We start from the raw sequence: 20,739 nt of genomic DNA on the forward strand, positions 1-20,739 counted from the left end.
CAGTATTAGATCAAATAGTTAAATCTCGCTCGAAATCCGTATCAATCAATCAAATCGACCCCCCCTCCCCCCATTTCGCAGCCAACAGGATAATCAGGACCAACAGAAGCAGGCAAAAGAGCCGCGCTTGCCGACAGGTGCAGTTCTGACTAACTAGATCCGTCAAGGGATGAATAGCAACTGCCTTGTATGTGATCGGAAGCACAGGTTAGAGCTGATATAACTCGTAAGTACTACCCAGCTATTATTAACCTGAGAACGTGGCAGAATATTCGGCAGGGGTGCGGGCTAATCAATCAGGCCAGATGCAGGGTTGTAGTTAATCAGTGGCTACTTCGGTGTCTCTGCGAGCTGCTATTAGCTCTAGCTTATGCTGTTGGCTCGGACTGATAATATTGACCAGGACTACGTCATAATTAACTTCGATAGTGTATGTGAAGTGCGAGCACCTCGAACCGGAGACTTGGAGTATCCTGTTCAGATCCGGTGTTGTTATCAGCAGTTGGCCGAAACTCGACAATGCTGATTACACAGTCTCGCTAGACGTCCGCCCCGCAAGGCATGCCCTTCTTGTTCAGGCAATAAAAAGCCTGATAGGCTAAAGGCAATTGAACCATGTATGATTGCCAATAGGGGTGCACTCGGCGCCAAAATGAGCACCATCAGAATGCTTGAAGCTGTAATTTTAGAGGGCAAAAGAAGTAATAGGCATGGGAACTGATAATTATTGCCATGCCGGGACAGGGCCCCATTGCTCATCGCCCTTACTACCCACAACTTGAATTCCAGGTCTCACCCGTGTTCCCAGCATTGGCCACCCAATCAACGGGGAGCTTTATGTCACCTTGTTACTTTCTGGCCAAGGTCGAGCAAATGATATTGGAGGCGGACAGGTCTAGCTTTCCATCCTCCAGAAGATGAGCGCACGCGTCGTTGTCGAAAACTCATATTCCATCTCCACACCGCTGCCCATCGTGTAGGCCAGGTAATTCCAGGTGTCGTAGGAGATGTATACGCACCGCCGGACTGGGCGGCCGAACTAACCTGGGCGGCACTCTAGACTACAGTAGGTAGCTGCCAACCTACCCCGCACGACGACAGGGCACGATTCATACAAGTGTTGTTGCTCCAAGCGCCACGTGTACAAAAACATCAACTCTTCTAGCATACGTGCCTCACCTTCTGTACCTTCCTCTCCATGCCCTTTCTCGAAATCAGGAAGCTCAAGATATATCAAGACACTCGATCAAAGAAGATCAGGCGCTTCTCTAACCTTTCTCATTAACTATGGACGATGTCACGGGTTTATCGCCAGGTCTATGGGGACCCACAGAATTCGTCGTCCAACCAAACTGCATAGGATACCGTGATCAAATGGGCTCCGAGCGAGAGATATTTGTGCCTCAGGGTGCTTTAGAAGCGGCTTGGGGCTATGTCGAGAATAAGGATTGGGACGAGTTAGCGAAATATGACACGTGCGGTAAGTCTCGCCACTTCACTTCACGCTCGACACACGCATTAACTTGTTTCGTAGTGAATCAGGGCTATAGCGATCAGGACTATGTACAAGTTTCTGTTCAATTCGAGGATACGAGTAGTGGTTCTGAGATTGAAAATGCTAAGCTTGAGACGTGATGGCCTCACACTCCGCATTGTGGGGGACGAAACTTCAGTGGTCTTAGCACAGTAGGAGGCAACGACTAAGAGGATATTGACAGGAAGAAGTTGGGGCTTGTCGCCGGAGAAGTTATTTAATAGGCACCATACTAGTAGCATTTTCAAGGCGATAACCAGAATGGGAGGGGCAATTCGACAAATGTCCGCATAATTACATATCAGATATTTTACACGGGCTACTGATTTACAGACTGTCAAAGTTCAGGTTGTATCTCACCGGGGTCCAGGATGGCTTGCTTGCAGACGCATACAGATTTGTGACGAGTCGCAATTCCACCAGATCATAGTGGCGACCAAGACAAGTGTGATTGTTGCGAGCTGGCCGTTGACCCTCGTCGAGTAGGGGGTGCTGGATCAAGGCAAAGAGCTGCTCGGCCCGGCTCGTCGCTGGCCGTCAGCTCATTGTTGAAATGACGAGCTCAATGGACCACCAGGTGGGCAATGAATATGCGTCGAGGCTCGGGCCCTCTGCTGCTCTGGTATGTCTAAGTTGTTAGTGTTTCAGATAGCACGACATGGAAGCCGCCATGATTCCGCGATTCTCACCCACCGTTTCATCAGACCAACCAGCCGCGGGAGGCGGGCTGGCACAGACGGTTGCATTGCAGATTCCAGCTTCCCAAGACGGGGAATCGCCCGCGCCAAATATTCTCCTAACGCACGGGAGACCCCTGGATGGTCCTCTAGCGTCAGCCTTGGCTGCGAGCGTTCCGCCCAAACGGTTTGAGGCTTTGAGCCGTCTGGCTTGCCTCTTCGCCGCGGTGCCTCCCCTTCCCAAAGTGGTTGACCGAGTCTACACAGGATGCCATCGTCCAAGTCATCTGGCCCTCTTTGTGACTGGGACCTACATGTACGCTCTTTGGTCATAAAGCCGTGGTGGCGCACGAACGCGGACCGGTTCCCCAGGCGAGGGGAAGACCACCCACAAGCATCTTCATCGATACTATCATGTCACAGATCCCAGCAGGCGCCGAGGGCACGGTGGCCGGCGTGATGCTCTACTGCTGCCTCTGCTTGATCGCCAGCCTCCTGCTGGTTTGGCTGACATGGACGCACCATGAGCGGACGAGCTGTGAGTGAATTGCTCCTAGATGATGCGCATTGCGCGGCCGGCCGTTAGTTCCGTCCAATGACACTCATGGGCGGCGCAGATGTCGCGATTCTCTCGTACTTTGCGACGCTCAGCACCACGGCCTCCCTCGTCCAGCAAGTATACGACATTACGCGGTACCATGGTCTCGTCGAGGAACAGTTTGAGAACCGCAAAATGCACCCTCACAATCCCGAGGTTGCCATTGCCAATGGATCCGTTGGCGTCAGCCTCGTGTTGTACTACATCCGTACGTGTCCGATGGATTCACGTCCCCCACGAAAGGGCCCTATTGACATTCCCCACCCGCAGAATATTATTGCTACGGCGTCGAGGCCATGTGCGTCATGTTCTGGTACGAGCCCTCACTTCTGCAGCCTCGTCTGTCTGCCTCGCAAGTGTTGACATCATCCGAGGGCCGCTTCCCTTGCCCAGTCTGTATATGGGCTATCGTCCCGACCGAAGCTCAAGAACATCCTTCGCCGCATCAACCGCGGAGGAAAACTAGCGGCGATACTGTTTCCCCTGGTCACCACCCTCCTCCTCCGAGTACCTCAAGTGCAAGACAAGTTTGTGTCATTCATCCTACTTGCCGACCTGCCACGTCCGTTCCCCTGTGGACGCCGCAACGAGTTGCCAGAGGAAAATGTCTAGCTAACAAGAATCGTGCAGTCATGCTTAGCCTCTTCTTCGGCTGCATCCTCATGATCGCCATCCTCGGTCGCTACATCCACACGAAGCGCAAATTCGTGCACTGGAGCCACGATGAAGCCTCCTCCACCGGGCACGACCTCTCGGCACTCGGAGGAGGCCGCGGCACCGCATCGACCGCACGCCCGCGACACAAGCGAAAGGGAATCTGGGACCGCTGGCTCATGGTCCGCTTCACCATTGCGTTTGGTGCCCTGAGCGTCTTCGAGGTCACAAACACCCTCTTCCAGCTGCGTTCCGTCACAAATGCGCAGGACGACTCGGCGGCGCGCGCGCCTGACTTGTCCGCCGAGAAAGTCAGGGGCTCCTGGGTCTTCTTCATGCCCGGTGCCACGCCGGGGTTGCTCATGTTCGTCGTATTTGGCACGACGGCACCGTTGAGAAGGCACATGTACGAGACCTTTGTGCCGCGTCGATGGCGGAGGCAACAGCAGGAGGGAAGGGAGAGCCCACCGGATCCGGCTGTGCCCCTGGAAAGACGGTGGTCGGAGCGCGCGCCTACACCGCCACCAAAGGATTGGCCGGTCTTCGTTGAAGTAAGGCGACTGCCGGTTCAGGACAAGATGGGAGGGTCGCGACGACCCGGCAGTGACGAGGCGCCCATTCTGGCTGTCAAGCGACATGAGGAGCGGCATGGTGGACGAGGCTGGGGAGGGAAACATACATGTAACGATCGTCGAGCCTGAACTTGTAGTTGCGCTTCAAGCATATTTGGATTTTTCATTAGGAGCCAGTGCTTTTGTCGTAGCCTGGCATTCACATCTACGCCTACGCCTCCTTGAACTGATCCCACTGTCGCGAACACCAGCAACATCCGAGCCTACAGTCCGTAAATAAACGTCCACTTGCGATCAGCATAGCGGGTATTATCGGTCCGCTCGCACTGAATCTCTTCCTCGGTCTTGTCGCTCATGGTCTTGAGCTTCCTTCGGTTGACGTGCTGCAGTGTGAAGCGATAGGCGAGATACCCAGCCAGCGCCAGCGCCACAAAGCCCAGGGTGGCGTAGAACGGGATGTGATAGTCCGGCTTGTACTTGGGGCGGTAGAGCTGCGCGCCAATGACGCCGGCCAGGTTGCCGAAGCCGTTGACACCGAGAACAAGGGCTCGTTTTCCGGGTTCTGTCTGCTCGTCAGCACGCCCCTGCTCGTCGTGGATGGCGGAGTGGGATGGCACGTACCGGGTGTGTTGCCGCTGAGCCAGGCCACTGTGAGGGGGGCTGACACGTAGCTTCCGAAGAGAAGGATGCAGAGGCCGGCGTATTTGCCCCCGTGGGAGCGGACGGCGACTGTAATGACCAGGCCTACAAGGGCCACGAGGATGCCGCCGATAATGTGGAGGCCGCGTTCCTTTCTACGAAACGTGTGTCAGAGGGCAGGATACACACCACAGCGGATCCGTGGGCTGGGGAATGTCTTACCGGTGATCAGAGCTCAGCGCGAAGAGATACAGTCCAACGGCACCACAGACAAAGGGGGGCACAGACATCTAGACTGTCAGAACACGACCGCGGGGGGGCAGATGCCTTACGCACCAGATTTGCCTGGATGGACGAGTATCCGAGGCCCTGGACGACGAGGGGCAAAAAGACCGAAAAGGCCTGGCTGGGCACGCTGGCGCAGATGTTGAAGAACAGCACATACCAGAGCTTCCAGTCCTTGCCCGTCTCGACAACGTCGCGCTTGGTCAGCCTGTCCTGCTCCACGCCGTCCTCGCTGTAGGCGTGGGATACATAGAGGGCGTTGTCGGCCTTGATGCGCTCGGCGGCAAAGATGCGCTCCTCCTCGCTGAAGAACCACGCCGACCCGGGGCCTGTGGGGAGCCAGACCCACGCAATGAGGCCGAACAGCATGGTCAGGGCACCTTCAATGACGAAGAGGTACTGCCAGTTGTTGAGGGGGCCGGTCCGCAGGTGGAAGATGCCATATGCTGGCGTCTAGTTAGTTGGGAGCGGTTTCGGGACGCGGTCATGGCAAGATGCATACCGATGGAGCCGGAGAAGGCACCTGCGATGGCGTACTGGCCATAGAACAGGCCGATCCTCGTGGCCAGGTCGAAGCGGCAGTAGAAGAAGGAGAGATAGGCGACGGCGGTGGGGTAGAAGCCAGCCTCGAAGGCTCCGATGAGGAGTCGGGTTGCTATCAGGGCGCCTCGTCCTTTAATCCACGCCTGCGCAAGAGTGATAGCGCCCCAGCCAATCTGCCGAGAGAGAGAACAGGGAGTAAGCACGGAACATGTTTGCCTGACGTCCAGGGCGGATAGAACATTGAACATACCATCATGATGGGGATCCAGTGCTTGGCACCGAGCCAGCGGCCGACAGCGGCCGAGGGAGGCTGGAACAGCACAAAGGTGATGAAGAAGAGGGACACGGCCAGGTTGAGGTCCTCGGGACTGGCACCAATGTCGCGGGTGAAGCCTATCGTTGCGCCCAGTCAGCTTCGTGTCCCGGAGAAAAGGAGGCGGGCTTGCAGACCTTGCGTCTCTGCGTTGCCAATATTGGAGCGGTCAAGGCCGTTGAAGAGGTACAGGAAAGAGAGGATGGGTAGAAGGGCAAAGTCGAGTTTTCGATTGACCCTTTTCGCCATGGCGATGGACTCGCGCGACTGGACATGATCGGTCGTCGACACGGGGCCCCTGGCGGCCGTCGCGATCTCGGCCAGCTTCTCATGGGGCTTGCTGACGCTGCTTTTGGATGTGCGGCCGGCGAGCTGGGCATCACCGGACGCGGCTGGGGACTGTTTCCTAATGGAGTCCATGTTGAGGGTGGTGGTGAATAAGCAGGTCGTCAAAGAGGCCCAGATATCGCAAGTCTCAAGGCGGCCACCGCTGGCCTTTTAATGTTGTCTGGAGACCAGGGGTGCGGTGGAGGCCCAGAAGTTCAACCCATGGGAATTCACACGTCCGGGGCCCCAAACGAACGGGTTCGTCTGGGGATGAGAGTGATGGCGCTGGAGATGGTTGAGCGGCTCGCCTTGTCAAAGCTCCACAGGGTCGGGGCGGCTCTGGTACCCGCCATGGTCGCCAGGCGGCACGGTGCCGCTCAGCTGCTTCAAGCGGCAGCTGCCGCCACACTCTGGTGCCCTCTCCAAGTGTTGAGCGATGGTAAGGTATGGACTATGGAGTCGCTCGCCTGGCGGCAGTTGCCGCCGGACCATACAAGCTAGGATGGGAACTAGACAACCGAGCAACGTGAGGAGGGTACGGTACCCCATACGGCTCACCGTCCAGCTCGATTGGAACGGCGTCTGGTGTATTTACAAACGGCCATGGAAACTCACGACCACATGGGATCCGCTGCATCTCTCATACTTGGTCCTCCCACGATCCTGGTGGCCGTCAGTTGTCAGCATCATAAACACCATGGGTAGCATCTCCCCCACGAATTGTCTGGAGTCCGAGGCGCTGCCGCAGACCAAGGGCTATGGCCTCCAGGGCACGCACGACTACTCGAGACCTGTGATTTTCGATCTCGAAGCGCGAGCCCCGAGTAAGACGGTGGACATTGGCCGCGACGGCACCTCATTGTCCACGGACCTTGTTGGGCGGGTTCGTTTCCCCAGACTCTCTCTCGCCGAGATAACGTCACTGACATGGTGTGCGCAGGTCTTGCAGCTTGGTGTCTTCCATCCCAAGCACGGCATCGTTGTCGCCGTGCCCTTTGAGCAGTTTGATGGTTCGAGGTTCCACGACCCGGCCTATGTCCGCGACTATCGCACCCGGATGCTCACCTGCCTGCGGGATAGGACGCCGGGTTTTGGCCTGGACCTAGGCCAGCCCTCGTCCCTCGTCTCCGTCCGGATGGCAACCTGGAACAGGGCCGTCTTTGAGTTCTCTCTCGGCCGTGGCCTGCATGTCGTGCATACGGCGCAGATCCTGCGGGGCGGTGAGCTGGTGCAGTCGGCCACCGTGACGAATAGGGGCGCCGAGAGGGAGAATGTCCGAGCCCGCCTCAACCTCGGGCTCAGCCTCAATCGAGCGTCGTACGGCCAGCTGACGGAGGGAGGCCCGATACCCCTGCCCCCGAGCCAGAATGACCTGGTGCGGACGAATGGTGGCTGTGGTTTCCGAGTCACTAACCCTTGCCTGGGCGCCCGTCTGGACGGGTTCCTCGAGGTCGATGGCGTTGCGGTGGCACTAGACGGCCTGGACGAGCAATTGGTGCGCGAGAGACCTTTGCACGCTACCCATTTCGAGGCTGTGAGCATCGCGCCCGGTTGCAGCGCCAGCCTTGTGGCGAGGTACAGGCTGCTGCCCGAGGCACAAAGCGACGAAGCGTGGCTGCCGTTGCCCATCAAACAAGCCAAGGATACGGGCCATGTCGAATGGAAGCGGGCAGAGACAATAGGGACGTACATCATTCGCAGGAACGTGGATTACGTTCTCGCCAACTGCGTCGTCCCGATCTCGGACACAGCATCGGCTGTCATCACGGACCACGTTGCGTTGCCCCTGGGTTGGAACCGTGACAATTAGTCAGTACTCTGCTGCTGCTGGAGAGGACATTGCTAACATGGGGTCCCAGCTGGCAAATCCGACTGCTCTACAAAGTGTACAAGAACCTGCCCAGTCTGGTCAATCCGCCCGCGGCCGAGATGTACAGGCAGCATGTCGCACAGGCGACCAAGGCGCACCTCAGGTGGGTGTTTGTGGAGGCCCAGCGGCCCCACGGATTCTGGCACAGATCGTACCTGGTCACCGGCCTGCCCAAAGACGGACTAGTTTTCCAGCTGGACCAGCAGTGCTACCCGATACTGGAGTTGTGCGACTTTCTCGAGTGCTTCCCGCACGAGAGCGGGTTTGTGCTGGAGGTTGTCGAGGGTGGCGCGCTGGCCGAGGTCCTCGGCCTTGTCAGCTCGAAGCAGGATCCTGGATGCGAGCTCTGGCCGACGGACGAGACGCCGGGCGACGACGCCGTGGTGTACCCCTTCCACTTCTCCAGTCATGTCTTGCTGTGGCACACCCTGTCAAGACTGCGAGGCCTCTTGTCCCAGCTTGGCGTCGGCGCGCTGGACGAGATGACGGGGGGTCTGGACCTGGACCTGGACCTGGACGACCTCATCAAGAGCCTCCGGGAGAGGACCATGGAGCATTTCACGGCGATCCACCCCGGATCCGGGCTGCGCATGTTCGCCTATCTCACGGATGGCGGCGGCCGGCACACATTCTACCACGACGGCAACGACGTGCCGACTCTCCTGGCGCAGGACTGGGGCTTCGTCGTGAACGGGGAAGAGACGGAACTTTGGCGGAACACGATGGAGTTTGGCCTCTCGCCGGCGAACGAGACCGGGTACTGCAGCAAGGGCCCGTACCACGGGCTGGGAAGCGTGCATACGACGGGCACGTGGACTCTGGGCCTCTTTCACGAGGCGGCCTACGCGGCGGCGCAGGGCGATGCGGACAGGCTCGCGGATGTGTGGCGCCGCATAGCCGGGGCAATGCAGTGGGACGGGACGTTCTCAGAGGCCATTGACCACGAGACGGCCGTGTGTTCGAGCAAGGCGTGGTTCAGCTGGCCGGGGTCCATGATCGGGGCGTGGGTTGTAGATATGAGGGCGACAGACGCGTCCTGCTTGTACTAAATGCCGATGGACGTGAGAGTACGAGTATACGTCAGCAGCTCGTCTGCCTCATGTGAATGTACCTGCCGCGGTTCTTCTGGGACGCTCTGAGGGTGCCTGGAGGTACGTACTTGTGTTGATTACTAAGTAGGTAGAATAGTAACAAGAGCTGGCAGGAGCATGTAGGCTGAAGCACGCGTGCCCCCTACCCTGGACCGAGCCTGTTCCTGACACTAACCGAGTTGAACTTGGAGAGGTGGGGGCGGGGCAGACTTTGACTACACCAATCATCGGCCACCTGCCAACGACTCTCTGCTCCTTCCACCAGTTGGATTCTCATTACTTCCGCTTCCAGCCTTCCGTGAGTTTACTTTAGACACCTGACGTTCCACGACTGGCGCCCCGGTGCTCACGTGAGCCGTTGCTCGCCAGGCTCCAGGCTCCAGGCTCCAGCAAATGTCCTCTCTCGAACCACAAGCAGTTCCCGAGAGGCTGCCCGTGAATCCACGACGACGCAAGGTGGCGGCTGGCGACCGAAAACGAGTCCCCGTCGCGTGAGTGAACATGGGCCAGGTCCCAGGATCTCAACACGACTAACCTCGCACAGATGCAACCACTGCAACTCGCGCCGCAAGAAATGCTCCGGGCAACGGCCATGTCGACTGTGCCAGTCGGCTGGCAGGGAATGCGTGTACCCCTCCCAGCGAGAGAGTTCCTCAGGCACTGTGGCCGCTGAGCTGGAGCAGCTTCGCCAACGGTGCGCTGCCCTCGAAGTCGCCCTCGCCGACGCCACATCCACCAGTGAGGACAGGCAGCCTCTGCTCTCCCACCACAGTCATGTACGACTCGGCACACCGCCGCCTGTCGTCAGCGAGGCTGCCCCTGCCGCGGCATGTGCCGGCACCCCCAGCACGCCGCCCGATGCCACCGAGGGTCGCATGCTGCATGATCCGGATGGCACCGTCCGGTTTCTGGGCGAGACCTCGGGGGCCACATTCCTGGACTACCTCAAGGAGTTCATGACGTCCCTCTTCCCCCTGGCCCCCGAAGAGCCCTGGGCCGCAAGCCCGGACTGGGCGTCCCTCCCCGACACGGGCGTCCGCTTTATCTGGTCTGTTGGTCGGTACCAGACGCACGACTCCCGTCCCCTGAGCGAGCCCGAGGTCGATCCCATGTGGCTCCCCACCCGCACCGAGATGATCTTGCTGCTCGCCGAGCTCCGCTACGCCATCCAGGACGGCAACGGCGACTTCCCCTCGGGCGGCATATACTGGTGGGGAGACCTCGAGACCCTCCCGGTGCCTGGCCCGGGGGAGTCTGGCCTGCACAGCAACGAGCAGCTGGCCCTGTACCAGGCCGCCTTTGCCATGGCCTGCCAGACCCGCACGGCCTCGCTTCGCGGCGCCGATGCACGCAAGGCGGCCGAGGCGCACTCCCAACGGGCGAGGATGCTACTGGGGAACCCGCTCAAGATGCCCCGGAACCCTGCCGTGCGCATGTCTACCCTAGCCCTCATGGCCTTTTACCTCATCGAAGTCAACCGGCGCGACGCGGCCTACGCATGCGTGAGCATGGCCATCCACATCGCCGTCACCCACGGCTTCCTGCGCGGATGGGTCGACGAGCCCGGAAAGCGGTTATGCTGGACACTGTACATTCTTGACCGCTGGCTCAGCTGCCTCATGGGACGGCCGCCCACCATACACGACGATGCCGTCCGGATGGCGTTGCCGGTCGAAGTCGCGTAGGCCACACGATCCTCTCACGCGGTGCTAGAACGGCTTGGCTGACAGCGACATAGATCTCTCCCCCCAGCAGCAGGCCTCATTGCACATGTTGAACTGGCGCGAATCTCGGGCTACATTGTGTGCAACACGTACAGGGTTGCGCCTTGGCGCGGTGCGTCGACACAGAACAAGGCGCCGCAGCACTGCGTCGATGAGGCCGCACAAATGCTGCAGTCCTGGCAGGACAGCCTGCCTCTGCCGCTGCGGATGGATTCTGTGAGCTTCAACAGGGACCCGGCCGTGTGCATCCTGCAAATGTCCTTCCACCAACTGGTGGTTCTGACCGCGCGGCCTATCTTCTTCATCGCCGTCAAGAAGGCCGTGGCGGAGCGCTGCATCCAGCCCGGTGGCATCCCCTGGAGCCCCGAGGGCCACCCACGCCGGCACCACATCGAGGCCGGGCTCGCCTCGGCTGGCTGGAACCTGCGCATCGCGCGGTGGCTCGTCCAGCTGGATGCATCTAGGCGCTTTGCCCACGCAGAGCTACACTACGTCTTCAACGCGGCCATTATCCGCGTGCTCGAAGACTTGGCCCGTGAATCCCTGCCCGTTCCGGATCCTGACGTCACCTTCGCCCTCGAGCTTCTCAAGTCGGATGCCGAATCCGGGAGCAGCTATTCCCGGGACTGCTGGGTGGTTCTCACGGGCCTCGCGGGGCTGGTGCAGGCGTTTAATGCCATGGGCCGCGCCCGGCAATCCTTGTCTGACCAGATGGGTCTGTTTCCGGGAGAGCAGAGCGGCGCAGCGTTCGACGGGATGCATCATCCGGCAGGCTCGGGATCTGTGACCGTTCAGGACGACCTACAGCTGTTCCAACTCAGTCAAGGGGACACTCTATACCGCGAGTTGGTCGGCTGGATGGAAATGGATGACTATTCGCTATATCATAACTTTGATACATGAAGGCGTCGTATGCCAGTTCGTAATCATGGGTGTACGAGCTACTGCTGGTGCGAGTCTGACGACCGCCCTGATTATGGGCCAAGGCACGCTCGACCGCCAAAAACATTGAGCACTGATCCAAAAAAACATACAACAGCCGGTATTCGCTGGTCGTCACCGACCCAACTACTAATCAGCCCCTCAGCGGCTTGACTATGGGAGAGCGGACGGGATCCCGTATTTTCCACTGGGTATGGTCGTATGTGACAGACAGTGTTTTGTTGATGGCTATATACATCTGGTTATTGATTATGCGACTCTGAGCTTAGGCGCGGACGGTAGAGTATTAGAGATTCCGCCGGCCTACAACTATTACTATCCTGTGTATAAAGCTAAATTTAGTAATTATATACTAGGTGATTAAAGCTATCGTCGGCTAATTAAAGTTAAATTAGTCGATAAAATACCCCTCGGCAAAAAGTGCGAAAACACACACCAGCCGGTATTCGCTAGTCGTTAGCGAACTAACTTCTAAATAGCTTCTCAGTATCCTTATCTATGGGGGTGATGGCTTCCAAAGCGGAACATAATGACTCCAAGGTGAAAGCAAATGTCGCTTCAAGTGGCAGCATTTATCCCGAAAGAAATACCATTCACACTGGCATAACATAAGGCGATACGGTGTTATTCGTAGTGGCCTTGGACAACGATTCGATCAGGAGGTAAGGCGATGAGTGTCAAGGGCTGGTCCCTTTCTTGGTCAATAAGAGGGGTGCTCTATTGGGCCTTTGTAAAGCTAAGGAGAATCAACAAGGGAGAGCTCTAGCTCTGTTACGTACAAGTAGTTGCCGGAAAATACTAGAGCCTCTTTTGGTCCGTACTAATCCGTGCTCCGCACGGCATCACATCTACGGGCATGTCGTCTGGCCCGTGACAGATACCATCTAGATAAACTACTATACAGACCAAAAAGATAACACTCACGAACAGTTGGGCCACAGCAATATTCGTCCTAACGGCTGCAGGGGCGTGGAAAGTTGAGCTCATCATGTTCCCATTGTTCTTGTATACAAGTATCACGCTTCGTCCTGGAACAGAGTAGTTGCCCTACGAACCTGTGGCAAATCTGTTAGCATTGTTAAGCGCCTTGTGCAGGGGAGGCTTCTGACCTCAAAGTCCAGAACCGAAGCCGCGGAATTGTGTGCTGGCACTGGTGGAGCCACCGAACACGGAGGCTTGAGCATTCTTCGTGCCAAACGAAGAGGGCCCATTTCCAACGCCATTGGTATTAGAAATTGGGTTCCCGAATAGGCTGGAGCCTGGTGTCTGTGTTGGCGGTGGTGCCGGGGATGACTCTGCTTTCGATGGCTGGACAGACGTGGATCTACCGAAAGCTGGGTTTCCAAAGAGCGTCTGTGGTGCCGGGGATGACTCTGCTTTCGATGGCTGCACGGACGTGGATCTACCGAAGCCTGAGTTGCCAAAGAGCGTCTGTGGTGCCGGGGGTGATTCTGCTTTTGATGGCTGCACAGACGTGGGTCTACCGAAACCCGAGTCTTTGGCAAAGAGCGTTTGCGCTGAAGGCTTTGAGGGCCTCACTGAGCTAGAGTTCTCTGCCAAGATGGATGATGGATGTGCCGGGTTTTTCGGATGAGGCGAGCTTTGCTTAGCCGTTTCGGATGCTAACAATGATTTAGTCTCTAAAAGTCGCACATGACGATTTCTGTGGTTCGTAGACAGTTATGAGGACTTACTTGAAGCTGAGTGCCTACCCGAGGTTGAAGCCGGGGTATTCAAAAAGGACCCAGGAAGGACTATATGTACTTGTTAAGCATTTGTAGAGTAACGATCGACCTTTCATAGTAGTTGATCAGGGTCAACCTACCTGTTCTCTCGTGTAGACGAGATCTTTGGCACCTTTCCAGGCCTTCTCTGAGGATATTGGCTTCGAGTTGAAGTTCCAGTCTCTCCGCTTGAACAGTCTCAGACTCAGAGGCGAGTTCAATCAGTCGTTCTTGATCCATTCGAACCACCGTCGACGGCGTCAAGATTGTTGGGAGGTCAGAAACAAGACAGTTCTCAACAGCCAGGTTCACAACATTCTCGGCGAATGTTCTGAGAGACATCTAAGAGCACCTATTAGCCTTGATCAAAAACTGCGCTGACGGTTTTTTGGACCTTAAAGTGTGTCATTGCCATGCCAACGATCTTTTCTGTACCGAATTCGCTAGCCTTGGCTGCCCTAGCACTGCGAATTGCCTCCTCGACCTCTTCATGTGTGAGACCCTTTCCCGCCTTGTCGGTGAAAGCGGCAGGAAACTTTTCTTCGAGCAGGCTTGCAACACGTTCCGCCTCCCGCCCAGTAACCATGGACGAGAGGGCTGCATGGAACTCCGCGTCAAGCGGTGGGCCGTATGCAGATACATATGGCCGGAGAATCTCTTGCAGTTTCTCCTTCAGCAGCTTTCGCCTCTCCTCAAAGAATCTGCCTACATAGAGCACCAAGATAGCGTTAGTGGTCTGCTTGTCGGCTCCAATGATGTGAATGAATAAATCTTCCACAAATGCCTTGGCAAAGTCGGCAACTTGATCCAGGTAAACGTCCGCGATGCCAGCCCACGGTTTGGCTTGCATCTTGAAGAGTTGGAATCCCAGGTCACCATTGGGCAAACCGGGATATTCGGTCCCCTGATTTGCCGCCGCCAGCTCTTCGAGCTCCTCGCGAAGCTCAGTCTCAGATATTGGAGTAGGGTCTGAAATGTCCTTGAAGAGATCAAGAAATGGCTTTAGGTATTCGGGCCCATCATCTCCGTTCTGAATCCACTCAAAGGCGCCATCATCCACCGAAAAGCCTTCTTCATCGTCCCATGCAATCTCACGATCCACTCCTTTGGATACCAGGGTCGCGTGGAATGCACGGTTGAATGCTCTCAGTAGCGCACGTAACTTTCGCGTCCCCTGATTGTTGTACAAGTCGCCGAAAAACTCGTCGCCGTACCGCCCATCGATGCCATCACGCGCAAGGCGCTGAAACCGCTCGGCGATCTCTAGCAAATACGTTCGCAGTTCATCTGGTTTCGAGCGGGGCTTTCCAAGCTGCTCAATGGCTCTCTGGCGAGCAGATAGGCTCTTCTCGATCTCTTCAATCAGGCCAGGAAGTGTCTTCTGGATATGTTGCAAAAGCACTTTGCTGAGCTTCTTTCGCAGGGGTGTGATGCCGCGGCTCATCGGGATGATGCTAGACCATGCGCCGGACTGGAAGAACTTCTCTTCTTCCGTATCTCGGTCGTCCGCTGTCGCCTCTTCCTGGCCCTCTGGTCGATTTCGCAGAACATGCCACCCTAGCTTTAGCTTGTGCTTACTTTCTTGACCTCTGATGAGCTGGAGGCACTTCTTTTCATCCTGAGATCCCGGTGCCGCTAGGTCAGGCTTCGTGATGATGCCAACCGTGCGCTCCCTGTTGGGATCGTATCTCTTGGCCTCTTCAACAACTATTTGGTTTGCAAGGTTCTGATTGGCCGAGACAACAGCGAGAATAATACTCTTCGACTGCTTCATGTAGGACTCTGCGAGCTCCTTCACGATCTGCTTGTCCTCGGGAGTTTGGTCTGCAGTCTCCGAGTGAAAGAAGCCTGGCAAGTCGACAAGAGTGACGGGGTAGATGTCTGGACCGGCTATCTCCACATGAAGGATGTCTTTAGAAAAGCCTTTCGAGCTGCCGACGCGGATCCCCATCTTCTCCGTGGCCTCATTAATGATCTCGGGGAGAGCATCCTTGTCAAAGCTGACCCGACGGAACTGCTGAGAGGAGCCGGATCCAGCCCCAGTAGCACCGTCAATCCTGACCCTAATCTTGGTCTCCGGGCTTCGTCGCAGGACCAACTGCGTCGCGAACCGAGTGCAAAGGTCGCCCTTGGTGGGAAAGCGGACGCGGGAAATGGCTTCCAAGACGGAGCTCTTTCCTGAAGATTGGTCCCCAACGACGATGATTTGTGGCAGATTAACAATCTCGCCAACGTGCATCTCTCGGAGGCTGTCGATTGTGTCGAGCAAAGCCTTTGCCTCCGGGCTATTGAGCTCGTCCAGCCCCACGGAATCAAGTGCAATATCGAGCGCGGCCATATCTTCCATAGCTAAAGATAGGGCTGTTTTGGCTTACTGGTCTGTGATAGAATGGACAAGGATAACTTCTGATGGGTTGATACAAGAAAAAAGTACAGGACCGGTGGAAGTTTGGAGAATGTTACCAGGCTCCAGCGCGCCTTGGTGTTTTGTAGTAAGACATTTCCTGCACCTCATTGACCGGGAAGCAAGAGATTGCAGCTTGGAACCAACAGCCCAGCACTGCCACCCCAGTGACCCCGAACCCAGACTACCATTGGCCACAGGGGGTCAGCCCATCATCAGGCCGCATCCTGCAGATCCAGTCTTTTTCGAATTAGTGAGCCTAAGGCGGCTCGTCGAAACGGATCACAACCTGGGGCGCTTACCAGTGCACGGCTCGGCGGCTACAGGTCGCGCAGCACATCCTCCATGAACAGGCGGCATGTGCATCACGGTCGTCACGCAGCTGCCAAGCGGATAATAGACGTGTTGTGGATTGACGGGGAATAAGTTAACGCCAGAGGCGGGTCGCGAGATAAAGACCCGGACTTCATGTTGTTGTTAGCGTCTCGTCCGGGCTAAGCCAAGTGCTAATTAAGGCGCGGCCCGTGCCTGGCATGGGGAGCAAGCGACGACGCGCAGGTGTGTGGGGATTTGCCTCATGTGCTACGTACTTGGTAGTTCAATAATATCTATTTTTGGAGGCTATGGGTTACGAACTCGGAAGACCCAACCTCCAGCAACGCAAGGCATTGCACGGAAGGGAAGAACTAGACGGGATCCCGTATTTTCCACTGGGTATAGTCGTATGTATAAGATTTCCTGTCAGCAAGGTATATATCTATGTAAATTGCAGAACTATCAATGCAGGCCGCAGAGCATGGCGACAAGGAAGCTCCACGTCTTGTACCGAACGCCAAGGCCAACTTGTGCGATGGCCATCAGGCCAAATAGAGCTCCTAACAATGCATTTGCCGGCACGTTGGGTCGGTACCTGATGATGGCCATGGAGATGGGACACGTCTCCAACGAGCACACTATCGCGGTTGTATTGGTAGACATGGCGGGCGGGCGGGCGGGCGGAGCAAGTCGGGATTTGTCGGTGCTCAAGGTTCGATGGAGGACCTGGACAGGTGATATTGATGTCAAAACTGCGTGGTTCATCCCTCTTCGCCCAGGTGACCAGGGCCTTTATAGTATGCCCAATTGGCCAGCCATGTGTCGCTGGTGTAGTTGCGACTTGCGACCGAGCCCTGGCCCACAAAATAAGGGCGTCTCGTCGCGCAGTCCATAATAGCCCATTGCTTCCCTTCAGCATGCCATTTCGGGGTTCAATGTTGGAGTCCATGCCCAAGTAAGCTCTGCTGCCCGAGTGTAGCCAGAGTCCAGACGCTGTACACGCACCGAGGGCAGGCCCACTGAATTACTCCACGTCGTAGCCACCCTGAAATGGCACACTAGACTAGTACACTAGTCCCAACCATGTTGGTTGCGTCCAATGGACGACCAGCTGTGCCACCAAGTTGAGAATGAGAATACGTAGATCCCCTGAGTGGAGCCAGAAGGCCGAGGAGAGCTCCATATGCCGTCCTTGGCGGGAAACTAAGCCCCTTTTTTTTCACGGCTTTGCGGATCTCGTCTCAAGGACCGAGTGTCTCCTGAACTTCCTTTCAGCATGGGGCTTGTAAACTTCGACGACGCCTCCTGGGCCTGGCCCATTGCCACGTGCCATGCCATACCTCGGAGTGGCTCAGCCTGAGGCTGTCCTCCCCGTTCGCCAATGTGGACTGGAAAGACGACCCTTTGCATGTCTAAGCAGTTATTTTCAATGCACGTGGAACGCTCTGGCCTCGGTGACGCAGTGATCTGGAGTTTTCGTAACCTTGTTGGGCGCAGCGTCACTATAATTCCAGATCCTCTGACCGGAATGACCAGTTTTCCACCTTCGCGTAGTCGACAGATCCCCATCCTTCCTGCAGCGGAGGACACGGCATACTAAAACTCACACGAATAACACGCTTATTATCCTTGATGAGCTGGGGACCGTCTACAGAGTAGCCGTGAATCCGGTAGCGCTCCTGAATGTCTGCGGCGACGCGCGGGAAATGGGGCCCGGTCTTGGGTTCGGCAGACTCCTCCAGCTGGGTCAAACGGGCACTGATGACGGCCATTGTCCGCCCGTCGGCTGGCCCTTCTCGACCCTGCTCTTTAAGCATGCTGGTGGCGAGGCGCCGCAGCGACGGGTCCCTGCATTTCGTGCTCACGATGAACAGAGGTCCAAGAACGCCAGGTCGGCATGTGAAACGACTGAATGTGCTTGACTTGATGCGATCTTTAGTGTGTATCGACGCGGCCGCGTTGCTAATAATGCTCTGAAACAGGGTTCGGTGGGTGTCGTGCGCGCTCTCAAAGGGGCTATGCATGCAGAGTAAGAAGATCAACGTCGTCGTGACCTGGGATCGCAGAGCATAGACCTCGGCGAGGTCCATGGCTGTCTCGCAAGCGGACTCGGCCTTGGTCGAGAGCCGTGCTTCGAGGCGTTCCGTGAGCGTTTCCAGACTGCCACACACTGCACCGAGTTTGGCCAAGACGTCGGCCTGGTCCCGAAGAAACATGGGGTCTCTTTGGGCGTAGTCCGAGTACCTGTGCTTCGGGCCACCACTTCGCCCTATAAAGTTGTATGCGCGATGGAGGGCGTAGGCGGAGGCTTTGATGGCGGAGCCTGTGCGACTAAACGCATCATCGTCGTCCGCTGCATGTGTGTGTTGGGGTTCGAGGTGCATAAACGCCGGGGTCTGTGACATTGTGTAGCCACCAACCGCCACGCCAATCAACACCAGCTCTTCCTCCACCACCTCTAAAACGCCGGACGCTGTTGGGCTCGAGCTACCCTGTCGCTTGGTGTCCAGAATCTGGCACGCACCAAGGAAATGCATAAACGAGTTGGCCTCGTGCTGGCTAAGAATCTCCACGCCGGACAGCATGAGCGACGCGACCGCGCAGGACTCAGGGGTTGCGCTGCCGTCGTCCACGCTGGCTTGGAGCTGCCGGAGCGCGGATCCGTAATAGTTCAACGTCGGCGGATGGTCCTGCGGAATGTGGCCTTTGAGTAAGGCCTCGTAAGCAGCACCGAATGCGGCGGCGGCTGCCTTGGCACAATGCACGCTATGAGAGAATTGAAGAAAGGGGCGTCCCCAGACTCTGTCATGCTGCAAAGGCCGATTGTCGCGATCAAGAGACATGACAAGAGACGCGAGATGGCTCAGTCGTTCCACCTCGCGCTCTATACGCGCGCCATCTCGTAGAGCAGGCTGCAACACCGTCGACGCGTCGTGGGCTCTGCCCTCGTCGTCGTAGCCGCCACAGAGTCTGCCTCCTCGAACGCAGCGCCCGCACATGGGCTTCTGCTCATCGCACTTGACTCGACGTGCTCTGGGCTGGTCAGCTGATGTGGCGACTGGAGTTTGCCTTTTTCAAACGGCGGTTGCATGCACACGTACTTGCGGGTCACGCATCCCTTTCTCGACTGGGAGTTGAGACGACGACGCGGGCTGTGGGCTAGAGCTCGACTGCCCCGTGGAGGCCGGCGTGGACGGCATTGTCGTTGCCAGCATGTATTTGCGGTCGAGCAGTGCTGGTGCTGAGGCGTGCAAATCACATTGTTATCTTGACGCGCGACGCTGCTTCTGGTTGTCGAGGCTGTGTTTCCCTGAGGGATAGAGTGCCTGGCAGTGCAGCGCTAGGGCGTCTGTCACTCTGTCTACCCTATCTAAGGAGCCTGGTGGCAGAATGTTTATAGAATGCGGGAGAGGAAGTTTCAAGACTAATTTTGAGCTATGAACTCATGTTCGCATTTGTGTCATTTAGTAGCAACGATCATTGAGGAGTGTTGATTCTTAAACTGTTCACTCATAATCTCACAAGATTTGATTTCACATGATCTCTAATAGTTGGTTCCTAACACTGACAAAGGCAACTTGCCTGATTTGAGTCCAAAATCCTCATCCAATACTACGACGTTATGTCGGAACAGCATACAAGACGCTCTCTCGAGAGGGTCTACCCCCTGGGTTAAGTTAGGTGGCTGTTGAACTTGGTGCGGCCGGGTCGGGCGCAAGCACGCATCTGGCTCCGTCATTGTTCGATGAAACGGGGCCCTGGACGACCATCTCCGGATCGCCTCCGTTCACGATTGGGAATCGCCAAATCTCCCCAGTGTTGTTCTCGGAGGCGTAAAGATTGCCGCCACCGGAAGAATAAACGGCACCCCAACACCCGGAACTACCGTTCACGAGCTGCCCATAGGACTCGAGAGGGTCCCATGTGCCTGTGAGGGTGTTGAACCGCGCCCTCCTGGCATCGCCATCAGTCTGATAGATTATGGCGTAAGTGTAGGGACCACCTCCGGGAACAAAAGCCCAGTCAGCCACTGTATAGTCCGCTCGAAAGCCTGTGCCGTCTCCTTGGCTCAAAACGGTGCCAAAGGTAGGCGACTGCTGGTCGACATCGATCTCGGCCCAAGTTCCGTCAAACAGTGCCACCCACAAATGGCCTTGGCTGTCGACATCCCCGGTACGCCAATTCCCAGGCAGGTTGAGGGGGTAGGTAGTCGAGTCGCCATCTGAATTGATACGGATCAGCCTGTTTGATGCGCCATTCATCCCCAGAGAAATACCCCAGATGAAGTTGTCAAGGGTATTGTATCCAATGGCGTTGATGACAGACCCGGCAGCACCAACGCTATCGTTAATTTCGACGTTTTCCCCTGTGGTGAGATCTAGGCGGTATAAAGTATTGCCTTGTATGAGGTAGCCTCCCGCGTCGCAATCAAATGTTGGTTCGGGGGGGGGGGGGGGGGGGGGGGGCGGGGAGGGGGGGGGGGGGGGGGGGGGGGGGGGGGGGGGGGGGGGGGGGGGGCGGGGGGGG

General features: G+C 56.9%; 8 protein-coding genes across 8 annotated transcripts; 4 read left to right on the top strand and 4 right to left on the bottom strand.

The window, feature by feature from the left end:
* The first annotated feature begins 1,167 nt into the window (after positions 1-1,167).
* On the top strand, positions 1,168-1,806 carry F5Z01DRAFT_649367 (uncharacterized protein). The gene is made up of 2 exons (XM_046263084.1): positions 1,168-1,480; positions 1,535-1,806. The coding sequence occupies exons 1-2, from the start codon at positions 1,288-1,290 to the stop codon at positions 1,633-1,635; spliced, it is 294 nt and encodes a 97-aa protein (XP_046120852.1). The 5' UTR covers positions 1,168-1,287; the 3' UTR covers positions 1,636-1,806.
* An 819-nt stretch (positions 1,807-2,625) lies between these two features.
* On the top strand, positions 2,626-4,164 carry F5Z01DRAFT_672154 (uncharacterized protein; the record flags this gene model as incomplete). Its single annotated transcript, XM_046264780.1, has 5 exons — positions 2,626-2,749; positions 2,829-3,017; positions 3,080-3,107; positions 3,184-3,371; positions 3,440-4,164. 5 exons carry the CDS (start codon positions 2,626-2,628, stop codon positions 4,162-4,164), a joined length of 1,254 nt encoding a protein of 417 aa, XP_046120853.1.
* Positions 4,057-6,406, bottom strand: F5Z01DRAFT_493585 (major facilitator superfamily transporter). The gene is made up of 8 exons (XM_046260208.1): positions 5,953-6,406; positions 5,753-5,895; positions 5,462-5,675; positions 5,011-5,405; positions 4,897-4,964; positions 4,657-4,829; positions 4,143-4,597; positions 4,057-4,087 (listed from the first exon to the last, which is right to left on the bottom strand). Exons 1-7 carry the CDS (start codon positions 6,233-6,235, stop codon positions 4,299-4,301), a joined length of 1,575 nt encoding a protein of 524 aa, XP_046120854.1. The 5' UTR covers positions 6,236-6,406; the 3' UTR covers positions 4,057-4,087; positions 4,143-4,298.
* A 433-nt stretch (positions 6,407-6,839) lies between these two features.
* F5Z01DRAFT_672156 (Six-hairpin glycosidase-like protein) lies at positions 6,840-9,061 on the top strand (the record flags this gene model as incomplete). Its single annotated transcript, XM_046264781.1, has 3 exons — positions 6,840-7,025; positions 7,083-7,951; positions 8,002-9,061. The coding sequence occupies 3 exons, from the start codon at positions 6,840-6,842 to the stop codon at positions 9,059-9,061; spliced, it is 2,115 nt and encodes a 704-aa protein (XP_046120855.1).
* A 215-nt stretch (positions 9,062-9,276) lies between these two features.
* Positions 9,277-11,906, top strand: F5Z01DRAFT_649377 (fungal-specific transcription factor domain-containing protein). The gene is made up of 3 exons (XM_046263085.1): positions 9,277-9,594; positions 9,648-10,784; positions 10,842-11,906. The coding sequence occupies exons 1-3, from the start codon at positions 9,497-9,499 to the stop codon at positions 11,728-11,730; spliced, it is 2,124 nt and encodes a 707-aa protein (XP_046120856.1). The 5' UTR covers positions 9,277-9,496; the 3' UTR covers positions 11,731-11,906.
* Positions 11,907-12,450: 544 nt separating this feature from the next.
* Positions 12,451-15,987, bottom strand: F5Z01DRAFT_493644 (P-loop containing nucleoside triphosphate hydrolase protein). Its single transcript, XM_046260209.1, has 5 exons — positions 13,888-15,987; positions 13,595-13,835; positions 13,464-13,523; positions 12,879-13,391; positions 12,451-12,824 (listed from the first exon to the last, which is right to left on the bottom strand). Exons 1-4 carry the CDS (start codon positions 15,838-15,840, stop codon positions 12,880-12,882), a joined length of 2,766 nt encoding a protein of 921 aa, XP_046120857.1. The 5' UTR covers positions 15,841-15,987; the 3' UTR covers positions 12,451-12,824; position 12,879.
* A 1,613-nt stretch (positions 15,988-17,600) lies between these two features.
* Positions 17,601-19,493, bottom strand: F5Z01DRAFT_748510 (uncharacterized protein). Its single transcript, XM_046266991.1, has 2 exons — positions 19,314-19,493; positions 17,601-19,245 (listed from the first exon to the last, which is right to left on the bottom strand). Exon 2 carries the CDS (start codon positions 19,209-19,211, stop codon positions 17,715-17,717), a length of 1,497 nt encoding a protein of 498 aa, XP_046120858.1. The 5' UTR covers positions 19,212-19,245; positions 19,314-19,493; the 3' UTR covers positions 17,601-17,714.
* Positions 19,494-19,889: 396 nt separating this feature from the next.
* Positions 19,890-20,474, bottom strand: F5Z01DRAFT_672160 (uncharacterized protein; the record flags this gene model as incomplete). The annotated part of the gene is made up of 1 exon (XM_046264782.1): positions 19,890-20,474. One exon carries the CDS (start codon positions 20,472-20,474, stop codon positions 19,890-19,892), a length of 585 nt encoding a protein of 194 aa, XP_046120859.1.
* Positions 20,475-20,739: the final 265 nt, after the last annotated feature.

The sequence above is a fragment of the Emericellopsis atlantica genome (genome assembly GCF_019669845.1).
Source record: "Emericellopsis atlantica unplaced genomic scaffold F5Z01scaffold_6, whole genome shotgun sequence".
NCBI classification, from domain to species: domain Eukaryota; kingdom Fungi; phylum Ascomycota; class Sordariomycetes; order Hypocreales; family Bionectriaceae; genus Emericellopsis; species Emericellopsis atlantica.